Here is a 19,347-nt window from a genome sequence, read left to right as displayed (position 1 = left end):
TACATACGAGACTATGTTTTAAGGACAAACTTTCAAAGATTCCTCTGCTCCTAAACAACGAATTAATAATTCGTCTTTCGAGATATTCTAATTAGACGCCATACACCAACTGTAAGAAGAACATTTGTGATAGTACGTTGCCCAAACTTCCTTCCTCATATCTTCAAGCGAATCTATGGCGTCGAATATAACATAACATACTATTTTTTTAATCTTGATGATGATGCTCTGTAATCAAAATAATAAATAGAAAATCTTTGACTTCGTCAGCAAAGTTGGAGAGGTACTAGTACGACACACGTTTTGGAATGGCGTTTTGGTTGCTCAATAATTTAACCAGTTTTAATATTCACTGTTATGCCTACTGGTACTGGGAATGCATAATACACGGGTGGTGCAAACATTCCTTTTTCCGCAATTTCTAAACACATTCATCACCATATCTAAGATTATTGATATTCATGGTGTCGAAATCTCTAACACGGTCGTGTTCCTTAGTCAGCTCGAAGAAACCGAGCTTTTTGAAGAAAATGTGAAAAAGATGTCAGTTTCACCTTTTCTTCAAAAAGCTTGAAGTGCTCAATAGGGTGAAGCGGTAGTTAACTACGGAAAAATTGAAAGCACAAAATTAACGAAAACTATTTTATTGAAATGTAAGTGATTATTCTTATAGTCAATTTTGTAATTATAATAATGATAATATTTAATTTGTCGATTTTGTAAATAAATATATTAAGGAGAAAGGCATCCAAAATTAAAAGAAAGTATTTTGTTACGATGTTTATTTATAACCACTCCTGACATTTCCGAGATAAATACATTGCATGATTGTATCATCATTCAATACAGTCCATACGAATAATAGAACTACTATTAACGGCTAACGAAAACATTGACCACTAGGAGTATTGCTTCCGTTAGACATCACTTAATATGTACCGTGGAGTTTGACTTGACATTGTGCTACGAGTATAAATTTAGACGATTTATCCTAAATGCTTCAGGGCACAATGTCATGTCAAAATCAGTTTTTATTTAGTGACTACACTGTTCACTGCGATTGGGTGAAGGTGGCAAGGAAGTCTGTGACAATCTTCTTCAGGGTAGCGTCGGACTCCGCTGTGATTTGTCCATCCTTGGCAATGGTTGAGAGCAGGCTTTGGTGGCTAGTTTTGATGTGCTGGGTGAATTCCTTTTCAAAAGCGGTGATCTTGGAGGGGTCCAATTTGTCGAGGTGACCACGGACACCACAGTAAATGATGGCGACCTGTACATTAATTATAAAATGACTACATTTTTTGACAACAAATATATAGCTACACAGTTATCAGATGAGAGTGGGGAAGGTATTCTAATTAGAGGGGGCCATTGACCCCATTGCCAGCAATTCAGTCCCTCCAGGAAACCACAGCTGTTTATTCCAGTTAAATCGACCTTGACCTGACATTCTGCTTACCCTATTATCCTTCATCTACTTATACATCTTTATTATCACACATTATCTTTAAGTTGTTGCTGGCTACACTTTTTGAGGCAATTTATAGTAAATCAGTCATAAATGAAGAAGGAAACTGCATTGCAGACTAGACATGAAATGAAATCAATGTTATGATAAATATTTGCTTACCTGTTCTTCAATAGCCATGGGCACATACTGTCCCTGTTTCAAAAGCTCAGTAAGACGCATGCCACGGTTCAACAGCTGCTGGGTGGCGGCATCCAAGTCGGAACCGAACTGAGCGAAGGCGGCGACCTCACGGTATTGAGCCAATTCCAGCTTCATGGAACCAGCCACCTACAAAGATAAAATTATATTTCAGTGTAAAGTAATAAGTAGATTTTTAATTGGACCATTTCGTGTGTTTTGATAATAAGAATGACGAATATTTTATATTGTGTTGCACTTTAATATCTGTTTTGTACAAAATCTGTAGAAATTGTACATTCTTATATATTTTTTTATTTTAGGCAATCAATTAATTTCAATAACTTTTTTATTTTTAGAGCCATGTTCTGTCGGTGGACCTTTCCACGATCTTCCATCATGCTCTTTAAATATTAATAGGTTAGGTCTCAAAATTATAGACACTATTAATTTTCTTTTGTATTCTTTTTAATCATACCTGTTTCATGGCCTTGGTCTGGGCAGCGGAACCTACACGGGACACAGACAGACCGACGTTGATGGCTGGTCGGATACCCTTGTAGAAGAGCTCAGTCTCCAAGAAGATCTGACCGTCTGTGATGGAGATCACGTTGGTGGGAATGTATGCAGATACGTCACCAGCCTGGGTTTCAATTACGGGCAGGGCTGTAAGGGAGCCGCCGCCCATCTTGTCAGACCTGAAGGCAAAGACAACCATTAAATCATCACATTAATTTGCAAATATTTTTTAAGTTTTGGAAAGCTTGGGGTAACTTATCCATTATTGTTTTATATTTCTCTGTTGTGACTCCTATTGAAACATGTATGTTGTGTGAAATGATATTTAGAAACCATCCACTGAGCATGTACCACCAATCAGATAGTGTTCAATTTATGAGGACTATTATAAAATCTGTTCTTAGACCCCAATTAATTGAATAGGGAATAATACCTTAAAAACAACACATATGTCTAAAACGAAAAACTGTTTCGAATTAGCTTGTCCTTTGAAAGAGTATACTCAACAAGGTTTATACTTAGTAATCACTATAATTAAATTAAAAATAACCGCTTATAGATTATCAGAATAGCTTATCTATTGTTACCTTAATACTAATACTTTGTTTAGGTGAATTTTTTTTTATTACCTATATCTTTTAAGACCTGTGGTCTTAGTCTCTAGTGTCACTCTATTAATATAGTATTGATCATAGTTCAGATTTAATCATTACAATTTGTAATAATGTAATAAAATTACATAGAGGAAATGGGATTGTTACTATTGTAGACTAATGAACACATTGCTATCTATGTACGATGTCAGGTTGACCCCGAAGCGGTTCTAAACTATTGTGATGAATTGCTGGTGAATTTGTAGCGATGGGTTGACTGACCTGACTTCATAGTTATCTTATTGAAGTCCACTGGTGCATCCCAGCTGTCTAAACCATTCACGCAGACTGTTACCTAACATTATCAATAAAGAAAGTATGATTACATAATTTAATCGGCTTACATTTTAGCGGCACGCTCGAGCAGACGTGAGTGAAGGTAGAACACATCACCGGGGTAGGCTTCACGACCGGGGGGACGACGCAGCAACAGGGACATCTATAGGTTGAAACAGTAATAATATAATATAAATAGCATAATCCGCAGCTAAGCTGAAGTTGTGTTATGGGTACTAAGACAACTGATAGAAGTAAACATATTTTTTGTAAATACAAACAATTATACACATTAATACTAATTATTGTAGTATGTGAAAAATCAAATACACAATAAATATATATATTACATATTTATTGTATATTTGATATATAATATGTATTATTAAATTCTTGTGTGTCTAATTACATATCTTATTATATATCTTTATTACATTGTATTGCAAATTACCCTCAAAAATCTCTCCTCTTTAAAAGTGAAGTCATATCACCAGTTGCTCCAGCCCTCGGTTCACAGATAACTGCACTGTATACAACTGTATACTTAAAAGATAACAGTCATAAAGGCTATTGTTATATAAATATCTCACCTGACGGTAAGCAACGGCTTGCTTGGACAAGTCGTCGTAGATGATGAGGGCGTGCTTGCCGTTGTCACGGAAGTATTCACCCATGGCACAGCCAGAGTACGGCGCCAAGTATTGCAGGGGTGCGGCGTCCGAAGCGGTGGCGGACACGATAATGGTGTAGTTGATGGCACCTATTACAAGTTTGTTTATATGTCAATACTTACTTACTTTAAATTACTATTAAATACTTTCTATTCCCACAATAGTTTTCTAATATATTTTTTTTATTTCCATATTTTTTCCATTATATAATACGATATAGAAACATAATATTTAATAATACAAATGTAAATAATGAGCTGTAGCTTTAGCATATATAAGAAAATATCTAGCACATTGTGAATATATATTAGTTATCCTTGCATATTAGTATACCCTTTGCGACTATTCCTGTATACTTATGTTCCTGTATGTTATTTTACTCTTTAGAAATAAAGAATGTAATCTCTCTTTTTAGTAGTTTAGATATAATCTCATATATAAAATTCTTGTGACACAATGTTAATTACAATACTCCTCGGACATGGCTTAACCGATTTTTCAGTAGGTCTGATATAATAATATCTAATCATGCTACTATTTTTATATTTCTTAGATACGTAATGAATTCATCAAAATGAACTCACAAAATAGGACCTAAAGTGGTCCTATAATGTTTGCGGGGTCAGCTAGTTATTACATAAAGTGAACCTACCAGCATCTGTCAATCTCTTCACAATCTGGGCCACAGTGGACCTCTTTTGTCCGATGGCGACGTAGATACAGTACAACTTCTTCTTCTCATCGTCTCCCTTGTTGAAGCGCTGTTGGTTGATGATGGTATCAATGGCCAGAGCGGTTTTGCCGGTCTGACGGTCACCAATGATCAACTCACGCTGACCACGACCAATGGGTACCAGAGAGTCCACAGCCTTAATACCTGTTCAATGAATAAAATTGCTCTTCAGTTATGATTAATGTAATGAATCTGTGGATCATACAAACAAACACATGTCTTAAATTTCTCTTTTTAAAAACACATACCCCATATGAGTTTGAATGATTAGGTAATGAATATGGAAGAGTGGAATGTACCTGACAAACGCACTGCTATGCTAACTAGGTCAGCCCAACACTTATTATTATGTCAGCCCAATTATTGTAAAATTAATAAATATTTTTTATATTTATGGTATTATTATAATATTATATATTATTTTTTTTCTATTTTAATTGTTCTATTATAGTATAAAAGTCAATTATGTACTGTATATATAATTAAATATTTTAATGATTTCAAATTAATGTCACTTCATATACCCATTTGTATTTCAGGTTATAACTAAAAAATGACTTTTGAACATAAATTTTTCAGTTTGACAAAATAAGTTAATACAAACCATTAAATTACAACAAATAGTGATATGACTCAATTACATAATATGTTTATATAATAATATCTAATCATGAGGACTCTTAATATTTTCCATAGTTACTGATTATATTTCTTAGATATAATCGTAATGAATTCATCAAAATGACTTTAGGTCCTATTTTGTGAGGTCAGATAGACAGATATGTATTTATCCATATTCATACATAAGTATTATTGGAAATAGTATTATTTGCTTGTTCGGCTATTTTTAATTTACTTAAACTATTGCATTGGGTTTAAGGTTTGAACCCCTAGGCCTCAAACTAACCTTGTATCTTTCAAACAGGATTTGGCCTTCAGCAACTTCATAATATTAACAAAACCATGTAAGGACACAATGATTTTGTGATACCAACACCCCTATTGTTCAGTGAAGTTGGAAAGTCCAACTTTAGCTAACAGTATTAAATAAGGAAAAAAAGCCTCTGCTACAATGCACCCTTTAGTAACACATCTTATAGCTTGTCATACAATGTCAAATTCACATTAAAAAAATATTTATTCTTATAGAATATTTTGGCCGCTTATGAATGTCAATTTTTTTATTTTATAGTTTTTTCCATACCATCTAGTCAAGTATATAGATCCACTTGAGAAGAACTGGCAAGCAACTCAATTGAATAACATTTTTTTTTTAAAACAATTTATTTACAATGCATATTTATATAGGTGTCTATGTCTAACATTAAATGAAAATCCCCTGCATGAATAACTATTGCCATGCACACTCATCATTAAAGTAATCATTTAGTGAGTACCTAATAGGCTTTGCTCAGTAAATATGATTTAACAGATGTTTTGAACTTTATAGTAACTTTGAATATATAGTTAACTTACCAGTCTGCATAGGTTCACGTACAGACACGCGAGGAATGATACCAGGGGCCTTGATACCGACTCGCATGCGGTTCTTGGTGTCGATGGGGCCTTTGCCATCAATAGCGTTACCTAACGCATCTACGACACGACCCAGAATCTGGTCACCTACTGGGACATCCACGATGGCACCAGTACGTTTCACGATGTCACCCTCTTTGATCAGTTTATCGTTACCGAATACTACCACACCCACATTGTCGGGTTCCAAGTTGAGGGCCATACCCTAAACAACAGATTTAAGTTTTAAGAATAATGGTTAGGTAATTTAAATCATTGTTTCATTATTGACTAACTGTAACCATTAATACAGTGACTTTTTTAAAATATATAATAAAATTTCTAAATTATAAGTAGCCAAGTTACTTCTTAATATCTGCAAGTGCAAGTTCTGTCAAAATTAGTCCAGCTGTTTCAGCAAAGACAAACAGACAGACTAGAATTAATTTTTAGATGTAACTAGCATATACACTTTCATAAGCATTAAGTGAACAACTGTTCATTTGAAATTACAGACACTTCAGTTTTATTCTTTTGTATAGATAACTGTTCTTTCCCGACGTTATATGATAGTTAATTGAATGTTTAATTTTTTTCAATGTTGTTACTTCTTACAATTAAAAAGTTCCTTATGTATCCTTACTAATATAAATGTGTAAGTCTGTTCAGCTATTACCTTTTAAAAGTTAGTAATAAAAAGATTTTAATAAAATTTGACATGAACATATATTGGATGAGAATATGATAATGCATATAGCATCTAAACATACAAAGTCGCAAGTAAAAAATAGTGTTATATAGGATGGCAATGACCTTTATTAGCTTTATACCAAATTAAAACTTTTTTATTTTGTGGTGTGCAACATTTCATAGAGAAAAAAGGGAAGACGAACTTTGATCATGTGAACATACATATAGCAGCTACAGTTTTTATTGTTATATGTATATTTTTCAGAAATACAGTAACAATTTACATTGTGTTTGATAATTTAAATAATTATTTTACCCAATTATTGCTGGCAAATTCATCAAAATTTAAAAAAAAAATATTCATACTACAACATGGATATTCTTATTACATGCAATAAAATTTATTATAAGGTATAATATGGAAATATCTACATATTTGAAAATACATACCTTTAGACCAGAAGAGAATTCCACCATCTCCTCGGCCTGGATATTCTTGAGGCCATACACACGGGCAATACCATCACCAATGCTCAATACTCTGCCAGTTTCCTCCAAATCCGCCTATAAAGTTTAAATTATTTCTTAAAAGGTCTTCAACATAAACATTCATTTACATAATTATATAAATTTATTTCTATTTCTTATCATTCAATATTGAGTTCAACAGATAACATTATTCATAAAATTGGACATACCACAATGATATATAAAATATAGTATGTTGACAAAAATAAGGGACTGATGAATATAACCTCTAATGCTATTACATATAAGGGTGGGTTTATGTAACATGACATACTGACCTTGGGTGCGGCACCTAAGATTCTCTCCTCCAGGATGGTGGAGATTTCAGCTGCCCTCTGTGTGGAGGACACATGGACCTTGCGGGAAGCGACAGCGATCGCTGGCGCCGCAACCTTCGATACCTATCACAGAACATTATTATATAAATCGATCATTTATCACTCTTTTATTTTCAATTACTCGCACATAAATCAATAATTGAGCACTTGTACGCATTTTATTCATTTTATATGTAACTATATTCACTCAATCACTATCATTAATCTGATATGTCTCGTAGTCCAACTATTACATAACACAAATTCCATGGAGGTACCTACCTAAAAAGAAAATTCATATTCATACAATGACTATAATATCTAGTAAATGGTTTTATTTATATGTTTATTTAAAATAATAGGAGTCAAAAGGTTTGTGAGTGAATTCATTGCCTCAATTCTTACAATGAAGAGTACCGCCGGGTGATGTAGAAATGGATCATAGCATCAAAGTGAACATTAAAAATAGAGCATAATCAATAAAATTACCTGTGAAGTTGCATTAGGCAGGCGCCTGGCCACAGAAGAGGCCAAACGAGCGGAGATTAGCGACATTTTGGACGAATAATAAATTCTATTGGAAACTGAAGGGTTCACGACTAAGATGGTCTCGTTCGTCGCGGTGAAACGGAAGTGACACCAAAAAATTGTCTGTGGTTGGTTAGCAGTATTGAATTTATCGTTCAAAAACTAATACACTTAATTACATAAGGAAAATTAATTATCCAATATTAATTATCAAACAGTTTCAAATTTTTGAAAAGTTTAATAATTTATAAAGGAATTCTTATTAATTAATTACTATCTGTAAATCAATATTTTCATCTTATCATATATAAGTTGAGAAGACATTCTACAAAACTATTATATAGACCATTCTTAGAAGTTTATTGGATATGTGAGAAAGATATAATTATGTGTCTATAGGTATTTTTGATAATAAAGTAAAATTACTGACAGGAGCACCATAGAATAAAATTTAAATTTTCCGAACGTAAAGTCGGAATATCATAGACAAACAAGACAAATGTTGCCAATGTATTTGATTCCTGTGAATAATCATTCGTAATATTACGGCTTCTGTAATTATTTCCAATTACTTTTAAAAATAGTATTTATATAAACATAAAATAATAAAATGTATATTTTTGTATCTTATTGCAGAGGAAAAATATATTCAAAATTGAAAAGAATTTTTTATACCACATAAACTTTGATTGATGGACAGCTGTTTTTAGGAACTGTCAATTCAATGTTGTTTTGTCATGTGTTGTCAGTTGTAGTCATTGAAAATTTTATATTATTTTGATCATACATCAATGGATTTTAGAAATTACCAAATACATAAATGTATATTGCATTTTTTAAAATGTGTAGTTTTCTTTCATATTTCTATACATTAATGAATTAGTGTGTTTATCCAGTGTAATGGCTATATTTGAAAAAACCTCGCAATCCAAAGGCATTATTGATCATACTGAAAAACTTATTTGTGTAGTAGAAAATGCACAAAACATTAATAAACACACAGTAAGTTATCTTGGTTGTATATAAATATATTTCATAAAGAAAAACGTTCAATTCGCCATCCTATTTACAGCCCTATATTTCTAATAGGAATGGAAAACATTGTATTTTAGTAATTATTTGTCATAATGTCTATTGTTATATATAACCGTCGCCTTGACTATTATATTGTTTTGCCATTCTACATGGTTCTCACTTATATCTTCCGCAAAACAGATTATTAATGAGCTGTGTTCCAATTTAAAGGGTGAGAAATGTTAGCAAAGTTATTTCCTATGTTCCTCAGAAATTTCGAAACATTGGAGATATCAGAGGACCATTGTGAGCCTAATTTGCTCTGTGATGTCTATCTATAGTTCCACCAGTTATTTATTAAATTGCTTGTCATTCCAGCAACATAAAAGTAATATTAATAAAGCACTTATTAAATGGTACCTTAACAATAAATAATTATAACATGTTAATGCTTTTAGGAATATATTTTACGAGTCCAGGGAGGACCTTGTAAAGAAAATAAATGGAATGTACCACATAGGTATAGAGATTTTGCAGCATTACACACATCTCTGCAACAAGCAAACATTGTATTGCCTTTGCCACCAAAGAAACTTATTGGGAACATGCAACCATCTTTTATTGCAGAGAGACAAATTGCCTTGCAGGTCAGCATTAATATGTTATAACAATTAATTTCTGTTTATTTTAATCTATATTACATACAAAATAATTATAAATATATTATTTAACTTTTATGATTAAGTTATGGTGATGATAACCACTAATATAAGATAATTTTTAATTACCTTAACTATATATAAACTTTTACCAGTAACCTTTCAAGTTATATATAATAGATGTATAGACTATTTATTTAAAGAAAAATATTTCCATGCTAAACTGTGCTGTACACATAAGATATGAAACTATCACACAGAGTTAGATAATTTTATCTGTTCAATTCTTTTTCAAACAAAAGGTTTACTTGTATTCTAAAAGTTAAAATAATGTTGTAAATATTGCACAAGTGAACTGGAATCTTTATTTAAGATAAGGCTGGCTAAAATTTTACTGTTGTTTCAGAATTACCTGAATGAGGTGTTAAAACATCAAATACTAGCTTTATCTTTGCAAGTAAGGAGTTTTTTAGATCCCCACAATTATGCATTAAATATTGCAGGTAATATTTTTGAATATATTAATTTTCTGCCATTTTCTTAATAATGCAAAAATAATAGGCTTTAAAGGCACATGACAACAGCAGTGTTACTCCTATCTGATTTCTAAAACCAATGAGTCATTTCAAGTTTAAGTCTTGTAGTCATAACTATCTATTATAATATATACTATTGCTTATGTTACAGTTACATACCATTTTGTATTCCTAGAATATGGTATGTACAATGGTGGTAATTATAACTTAAGCAGCATCCTGTGTTCTCAATTTTAAAATCATAAAATATATAATAGGTATAGAATGTCATTCAAATACTTATAAAAATAAGTAATTATTTTAATTACTTGAATTTTCGCCTATTTTCACTAAATAATAGTGTACCTATTGCAACTCTGTAACTGCATCCTGTTTCTAAACTGAACTGGTTTACCTGACTTAAAATCCTTATTTTTTAAATTTGATGTTGGCAACCCTAGCTTACATGTACAAACTAAATACCTACAAAAACATTAAACACTGTTAGTGCAATGATATCCATTCATGTAATAAACAAGGACTAACTTGAGATGTATGCACACTGAGTGATATAGTGCTTTGCCAATTAAGAATATAATTTAAAAATGCAATATTAAATTATAAACAAAAACTATCGGTCATGGTTTTAAATACGAAATGAAGCTTACCAAATTCATTAAACATCCAATATTTATTGCAGAGCAAGCCTTGCAAACTATGTCTATTGCATTACGAGGAGATGGACGCTATGAGCTAAAAACTCCTTTGCCAGATATTGGCTGGAGAATCTGTAAACACTATTTTTTAGTAAGTAAATATAAATACGAATATTAGTAATATATAAAATGTATGTTAATGACGGCCACTGTAGACGACACTTTTGCACACTGTCTTAGTTCTGATGCTCGCAAATACATAGTGTTCTGGGAACAATGAGATTGTAAGTTGCTGAGTTAGTAGTAATAGACAGATGATCTTAAAGCATCTTAATCTATACCTATTGAATAAAATAAATTGATAAAAAAACATGTGTTTATTTATATATTTGAGTCATATAAAATCTGTATGTGTGTGACCATAGCTCAACATTATCTTGGCCATTTTTTATCTTTTTGTTATTGGGAGTTAATGACCTTTTAATAATAATAAATGTTTAGGTACCTACTACGAGTATAACAATAAAATAAGTTACTTATTCATAACATAATTAAATTATACATGCATGCTGACTAATATTAATATGAACTTATCTTGAGAATTATATTTTTTGCTACATTGTATGTTTCTAAAGTATTTAATTATACATTATAAAATACACAAGGCATAGTTATGAACACACACGTAGATATAAGGAACATACCTATATATAGTGAAGCTCAATTACTATGAAGAGAAAATACAGTGCATAACATTTCTTTGTCCTGTTTTGTGAATTGTGCACACGCTAGATCTGGAATATTTTCACCGACAGTATGTATTTGATCAGTCTAGTCATTATAGATGTACCAAAATTACGTTTAGTAATATAGTATTTTTTTCGAACTATACTAATGTTGTTGACTGTAGCTTTACAGCATCACTGAAAAATAGTGGGTGAGTGCAGATGGCATTCCAAACCTGCAGAATGATCGTAATTTCGACCCCCATTCTCTATTCTAATTCTAGCACTTTCTTATAGTTTAAGTGTTTATTAACTAATAAACACTTAAACTATACACATACACAAACTATACACAATACACTTAACTAGTTCAGGGAGAACTACATTTACGGAGGTACAATGCTTGGATACCTCTGTCTCTCTCATTCCTGCCTCCAAGCAGCTTGCTTTGTTTTGAAGATGTACTATGAGATAAAGCAGTGAAACTGAAGGGCATGGAGGCAATTCGTTTTGAAATCTACAAGTGCAGGACCACATTCTTTTAATTGGCCCTTATCATCATCATCATCACTGACGTGGGTCATTAACTTGTTTCCCGTTCCATTCTCATAACACAAATATTTAAAATCAGATACATTTAAAATTTTCAGGTAATAGAAGCAGAAAGTAGAACCAATTATTTGCTATCTTGGCAAAATTATGGCCCTGATAGGTATATGAATGACAAAGTAATGCAGACTGCTTTCAAGAGCTTACAGAATATTTCTGTAAGTAATAAAAATCTTATTTATTTGTGAAAAAATGTCGAAAAATTTCAGTATGTAGATATTAGTCTAGTCAATTTCAAATGATCTTTTGTTTAGATAACTTATTGTGGAATTACTTTTAGCGCTACGACTTGACACACACACAAACAATCAGTTTGTATGTCTTCATATTAAGCTCTTTATGGAGTAGGCAGAGATGTAGTATGTATTACATGCAGTAATGTGTATTTTTTCAGCATCCTTATATAGACCAAATATTAGCAATTCACAATTTAGAAACTGGTGCCTATGTAGTTAGAAAAATTCATGAAAATGGAAGCCTCAGAGATATATTATATGGAACTGAATACAATAAGAATTATTTAAACAAATACGGGAATCCAAAAGTGAGAAAACCTTTTACTGATGGCCAGATATCTCACTATGGATATCAAATATTACAAGCGTTGAAGTTTTTGCATGATAAAGGCTTGCCACATGGTGTGTACATTTTGTTATTTTTTTTATATCATGTGTAGTACAATCTTGTCGTAGTATGATATATCCATATATACACAGTTCCGCATTTCAGCTCGAGCTTCTAAAAAGACGGCTTGAATAAAATTAACAAAATATATCTACGTATTAGTAGATTGACGAAGTGGAAACCTTGTTTACACTATCATATGTTGTATAGATCACATTTTCTAGAATAAGAACAATGCAGTGATTTTGTTTTTTATTTATGTTTTGCAGTTTAGAAACTCTATGTACCTACATATTGTAATTAAATAAACCTCTAACATAGATATTTCTTGTTTAATACATATAGAGTATTAGGATGCTTAGTTTTCATATAGCTTATGGTGTTTATTTCTTCTTTCTTCAGTCTGTTTGTGGTTATATCATAATCACCTAATTTAATTATTTTTCTTTATATTTTATATATATATATTTTATACAACGATATGATTGTATAATTAATATTTTAAACTGTTATTATAAATAATTATATACACATTATGTTTAAATGTAAATTTCGGGAGAAAGTGTATAATTGTATGAACAAGTGAAAGTCAGTATGTAAGTATGAGTAAAGTTATTACGGAAAATATTGTTATTTGAAATTTACTTTAATTTGGTATGATGGTACTTTGTGTCTTGGGGTTTTTTCATCAATTTCACTGATCTACACCCAAGTTTAGCTAGCTAAAGCTTGTGTTATACGGTTTTGTTTTGAATTTTATTTCTTTTCCACCAATGGGTGTGTTTTGTTTCTCTAGTTGGCATTTACAGACGTTTAGAATATGATTAAGAGTAATACATTATATCATCACATGGACATTCTATGTAAAGGGTCTGACATATAAGATATAGGCTAGCTAGATTCAGAAGCGTAGGAAGAAGATAGTTTTCATGATACCAATTTTTCTAAGAAGTAAGATAGTCATTTGATACCTTTACACAAACTGTGCGGTTACATGATCAGTATACTGTAAAAAATACAAAACGTTTTATCAGATTTACACTTTGTTTCTTGCTGAAAGTTAGCAGAATATTAATGAAAACTAAGTTGAACCCATGTATGTTCTATCTATTGACTTGGTATACTCTTTACTATTAACCCTGTATATATTATAAATATAATATTTTCTTATTTTTAATAGGACACATACACCCTGGAAATATAGCTATAGAAAATCAAAGGGTTCTACTATTGGATGTGGAGAACATAATAATGGGTGCGCCGTGCTTGTACCGGCCACAGTTACGGGAACTCAGAAGGACCGCGACCGCTGAAGCCATCGACACCTACTGCTTTGGTCATACTCTGTATGAAATGGCGCTTGCAAAGCCACTCGATGGTCATTATTGTGACTACTATCCAGAGGAAATCTCAGACGAATTGGGTGAGTTAAAGATATCTTATAACCCTCAACGCCAGACCCTAAGTGACCGTATAAAAATAACATTTTTTTTTTTGTAAAATCACCGATTCCCAGACCATTTACATCGCAAAAATGCGACAGGCCAGGGCTTTTATTTGTGTAATAGATGTATAGAGAACGTGTTCCAAAAGGTTACACAGTTTACTAAGTAGAAAGATGTGAACACTTTTGAATATAGTGTTCCAAACACTGTGTGACAAAAAGATACACATGGCGCCTAATGTGTTAATCTTATAATATATCTATACATATAAATAAAATTGGAGTGTCTGTTTGTAATATTTAAATTGCCGTTTTTTACCACATGCCTATGAATATAAATACGGTACATACACCAAAATAACATTTTTTACAATTTTTGTCTGTCTGTCTGTTGTTCCGGCAAATCTCTGAAATTGCTGGACCGATTTTGATGGGACTTTTTTTGACAGGTAGCTGATGTAATAAGGAATAACATAGGCTACTTTTATTTTAGAAAAATATAGTTAAATTCCACGCGGATGAAGTCGCGGGAACAGCTAGTAATATAATAAAATCTTAAACTGCTTGTTGTTAGGTTACTACACATAATAACATTAGGAGGAATTAAGAAGACATTTTCACAGAATATGGTGTAAAATTTCGACGGAATCGGATGGCCTAGGTGGTGTAGCTGTTTAACATAACGTCTTACTGCCAATTGTCGCGGGTTCGACTATTCGTTTGTTCGTTATCTCTCCATTTTCGGATTATAGATGTATATATATTCTCTTCTGTGCCTACATAAATTTAGTTATCCTTTCTTCGAACATATTAAAACAAATTAAATTAAATTATTGTTTCTTATTGTGAAATCAATTATACTCTTCCTAATATAATTTTAATTGACAATGGATAATCATGATGCAATATGCCAAATTACAAGTTTCTAGGTATTTACAACCAATTAGATTGTAGGTTGAGACATTGTCAGAACAAGCATATTTAAATTGTAATGCTAAAACTTTTTTCAACAGAATCTGTATTAAGGCTGTGTATATCAAGCACAACATGCAAGCACGGTGGGCCTTCATTACACCACTTGCTTATGCATCCATTTTTCTACCGCGCTCCTCTGAATGGCCTGTCAAGTATGCGAGACGACGAACGAGCCCACCTAAAGTTTCCACTTCCGGTTAAAGATGAATTGAAAGCAGCTTTGACACAAATGGAATCGAGGTTAAAAAGCGATCAAAAATTGGTGAGCTAATCTATTAAACTAATCTATTTATTAATTGTAGTATCATCCCACGCATTCAGAAGTATTTAGGTAATAGTCTCAGTTTTTTTTGGATTGTAATATGACTTGGCCAAATTTGATTATGAGAATATATTTAGAAAGAGTATATGCTGTACATCACTTAATAACAGATAAAGAATATTCTACTCAAGAGAACTCAGACAAGCTTAAATTTAGATATTAGTGAGTGTCTGTAATGTAGAATGGACATTTATTATTCGACATGATGTTTTTTTTAACCAATGTTATTCATTATGGCTAAATCTTTACATGTCGTTAAAATATTATATATAATAAATAATCAGTCGTGACATCATTTTTGCTTAGTTCACAAAATTTTCTCGGTCTACTTTCAGTTACGCAGTACAAAGAGGGAAGTTCGTATTCAGGAGATATTAAGTTCTGAGGAAGAACTTAGGAAACAAAAACGAAGAGCGGTAAATAAAACATATATTTCTTGTTGCCTCTAATAAAAGAATACTAAAATACACATCTACATATAGTTATTACAGTGTAATGACTTAGCAGAAAATAATGTTGCAGATATTATAAAAGGAACACGAGAATAAAGAAACTGAAATATGTATATTGATTAATTGGTCATAGAAATCGAATGGATTAAAAGGCCATTCTAATATGGTCATTAAAAAAATTGCTTGTCAACTGATTCGTTTTTTTTAATATTTTTTTTATTAGATTCACTATGGTCTTTGTAGTAGTCATATTTATACTCTGGTATTGTTTTTGCTAACACCTTTTTCGTGAGTGATGCTTACAATAATAGTACCCGTGTGAAGGCGGCCCGGGTTACTATTGTGTTAGAGACTATAATATGATATAATGTAATAATGTGTCCTAATAGAATATAATGTAGTCTTAATTCCATTACAGAAGAAACGTGATAGTATTTGGAAGTCGACGTCGTCGCTAGCGGAGACGGTACGGTCGCAAAGTGCAAGTACAACGTCATCGCCGACACCGCCCTCTATGCGTTAGTATTCAATTACATACATACATATTCTACTCCATTTACGATATAGAGCATACAAACAAACAAAACAAGCGTAGTTTATACTATGGATACTTAAACAATAATTACAAGATAATAATTATACACGTTTGTTTATATTTTGTTAGTACATAGAAAACATCCAGGCCAATACAAACATTTTGCTACTAAAGTTCATCATCGCACTACCGGCTAAAAACTAAAATAACATTCTGATCATTTGTAATTCCCCTGATTTTGCGGATGCTCATGAGCGGCGGTAACACATACCATCAGGTGAGCCGCAGGCTCGTTTCTTATCTATTAAACTATGATTTAGTAAACGAAGTATTTCTTGTTTTATATAGCTACGGAACCAACCGGTAATGGAACCTGCACTCCGGCACCTTTAACCGCCACGGCTACCGCTGCATCAGCGACGACATCTGGATCGAGCGGCCGCACTGCACTTCTTGACGCTATCTGTTCTTTCGATAAATCACGGCTTGCTCGTGTCAACTCGCGGTGAGATCAATACAAACTTGTACAAGCTCTACGTACACTATTGAGAACATTAATGTTAAGTACTGTTTCTAGTGTACATGATGACAGAAACGCTAAATTTCAACAAACACTTATTTTCAACAGTCAGCGTGGAGGTTGATCTGATAGGGTATATATCTATATATTTTTATGATGGATGATAATGAAATGATGTACCCGTCTGCGCTAACAGTTTACGCTGGCGGGGCACCAGTGGAGGACGATAGATGAGCATAAAGTCAGGTCAGTTAGCCCATTGTGACAGTTTCGCCAGAAATTTACCACGATGTTTTCCAGAGCGAACCGCGTGGACATGTTTAGCAAACTGGCATGGTACATTATTAGCAATGGGATTATTTTTCCGCAGTACTATTAATCCCTTCGCCCCCGGTAGGGTATATTGCTAGTAATGGAATCACTAGCACCCATTACTACCAATCTCTTCCTCCTCCTCCTAGAGCCGTTGAACTAGTGAACTATGGAATAAGATCCTTTTAAACAGCTAAAAGAGATTTATAAGATATTTGGCTGTTTTTTAAATTTGGAATTCAAACTACAAAAGGACTTTATATTATTTTTGTATGTATGTAATTATGGATTCTTATTGTGGTGTAAATCAATTAGTATTTTGGGTAGGTTTTCGAATATTGTTATTGTTAATATTATTATTTATATGTATAAAATGTAATAATGGCCTAGTATTACCCGATGTATCTACGTCTACAGTGCAAAGCTATGTACTATGGCGAATTGCATTTGAATTTAAATTGACTGTGTTATTGTCGGCCGATTATGAGGAAGTATTAATGAACTGTTGAGATTAAACATATATCTAGCTAATAGGGTGCAAAGTTTATATTTATTGGATAATATATTTTACGATTTCATAGTACATAATTAATATATATTATTGTATGTACAATTATTTTGCCAAATAGATGACTTTTCTTAAATAAATTTTATTGTCAAGACTATTTTTTTATCTACTATTTTTATACGGGAAAATGAACGCAATCTCAGTCTCGTAAGCAGAGGTTTTAAGTCTACATCATCTGTAATTCTATGCTTTAGAATATTTAGAATACTATACCGACACAGATACGATATGTCATTGACTATATAAATATATTAGAGGCTTTAGATGATTGTAGCAATTTCTCTTGCAACCAGGATAATTGTCAAAAACATTTATGGCAATAGTTTAATATAACTAATAATATTATGTGATCCATCATATCTAGTAATATGAGAAAATTGGAGATGGGTATTTTCCCCATAGACTGATGGCCCGTGCTATTAATGATTTATTTTCTTCACACTTCTTGTTGTCACACTTCTTATAAAAGTATTTTTTTTATTTTGGAGAATGACCATAGTGGTCTTTTTTTGGATCTCAATAATTCAAATTAAGATATAATTTACCGAGGTAGATATTCCGCAAAGTTATCTACCTCTGTCTCTACTATTTGTACGCCAAGCAGCTTGCCGTTTCGGTTTTGTGGTGGGATATGGTGAAATGACAGGATACGGAAGCATGACATCTTTTCAACTGTTTTCCGGAATCCGGAATTCCGGCATCATATGATGACGTGATAATCGTGCTCTTCTGTATATAGGCAACAGGTACCACTCACCATTAAATGAGACCGTCAGCTCAGATCAGCTCATTTGTCATTCCAGTTACAGAAGAGTTTAAAAATAGAACAAATATAAGAACAAACAGAAATAAATTTGTGAGCGGTGCTATTATGTATTACCATTTTCCAGTGGGCTCTTATACATATGTGACAATATTAAACGAGTGATACATAATCCTTTTCCTACAAATATGTTGGTAAACGATAAAGAAATAGTAAATAAGTATAGAACCAACAATTAAAACCCTATAGAATAATAATACGAATAATAAAAATCTAGTTCTGATGACCACATAAACAATAATCACGGAAATGAGAAGGTACTTTTGGCGGTCCGTTGGAAAGTAATTAAATTTATAGCTTTTATTCAAATTAAATATAATTGAGCTGTGTCAATGTAATGTAATCATCGTACACATAATTACGGGCCCAGGACTACTTCTATACTAAACTACGAGTATGGGACATGAGTACATGAGACGCACGGAGGCCGTGCGCAGTATCCCACCTCGACATGATTCTATGGACCGCTGCATGGTATAGGATTCTTTAAGCTACCCTTTATGCATTATTCATGGATAG

At 32.4% G+C, this 19,347-nt stretch overlaps 2 protein-coding genes across 2 annotated transcripts; one reads left to right on the top strand and one right to left on the bottom strand.

Annotated features, from left to right (window-relative positions):
- Positions 1–767: 767 nt before the first annotated feature.
- Positions 768–8,198, bottom strand: LOC131852374 (ATP synthase subunit alpha, mitochondrial). Its single transcript, XM_059203046.1, has 10 exons — positions 8,037–8,198; positions 7,509–7,631; positions 7,153–7,266; positions 5,974–6,238; positions 4,417–4,641; positions 3,684–3,853; positions 3,162–3,256; positions 2,124–2,343; positions 1,628–1,795; positions 768–1,267 (listed from the first exon to the last, which is right to left on the bottom strand). The coding sequence occupies exons 1-10, from the start codon at positions 8,100–8,102 to the stop codon at positions 1,052–1,054; spliced, it is 1,662 nt and encodes a 553-aa protein (XP_059059029.1). The 5' UTR covers positions 8,103–8,198; the 3' UTR covers positions 768–1,051.
- A 633-nt stretch (positions 8,199–8,831) lies between these two features.
- Positions 8,832–17,773, top strand: LOC131852366 (PX domain-containing protein kinase-like protein). Its single transcript, XM_059203039.1, has 11 exons — positions 8,832–9,077; positions 9,548–9,736; positions 10,155–10,251; positions 10,964–11,070; positions 12,295–12,411; positions 12,648–12,891; positions 14,058–14,300; positions 15,335–15,558; positions 15,954–16,034; positions 16,489–16,588; positions 16,954–17,773. Exons 1-11 carry the CDS (start codon positions 8,976–8,978, stop codon positions 17,112–17,114), a joined length of 1,665 nt encoding a protein of 554 aa, XP_059059022.1. The 5' UTR covers positions 8,832–8,975; the 3' UTR covers positions 17,115–17,773.
- Positions 17,774–19,347: the final 1,574 nt, after the last annotated feature.

This window comes from Achroia grisella, unplaced genomic scaffold (genome assembly GCF_030625045.1).
Source record: "Achroia grisella isolate CSIRO2021 unplaced genomic scaffold, CSIRO_AGI_Agris_v1 utg848, whole genome shotgun sequence".
Classification (NCBI taxonomy): Eukaryota; Metazoa; Arthropoda; class Insecta; order Lepidoptera; family Pyralidae; genus Achroia; species Achroia grisella.
Note: the sequence above shows the minus strand (reverse complement) of the source record. Positions and strands in the feature narration are given on the sequence as shown.

Bases quoted from the DNA above. Each gene is read 5' to 3' on its own strand.
- LOC131852374 (XM_059203046.1), bottom strand. From the start codon at position 8,102: ATGTCGCTAATCTCCGCTCGTTTGGCCTCTTCTGTGGCCAGGCGCCTG. The intron at 7,267-7,508 runs GTCAGTATGTCA...TAAACTTTATAG, and splicing joins TCTTAGGTGCCGCACCCAAG to GCGGATTTGGAGGAAACTGG. The intron at 6,239-7,152 runs GTATGTATTTTC...TCTGTTGTTTAG, and splicing joins AATTCTCTTCTGGTCTAAAG to GGTATGGCCCTCAACTTGGA.
- LOC131852366 (XM_059203039.1), top strand. From the start codon at position 8,976: ATGGCTATATTTGAAAAAACCTCGCAATCCAAAGGCATTATTGATCAT. The intron at 12,892-14,057 runs GTGTGTACATTT...TATTTTTAATAG, and splicing joins TGATAAAGGCTTGCCACATG to GACACATACACCCTGGAAAT. The intron at 16,589-16,953 runs GTTAGTATTCAA...TGTTTTATATAG, and splicing joins GCCGACACCGCCCTCTATGC to CTACGGAACCAACCGGTAAT.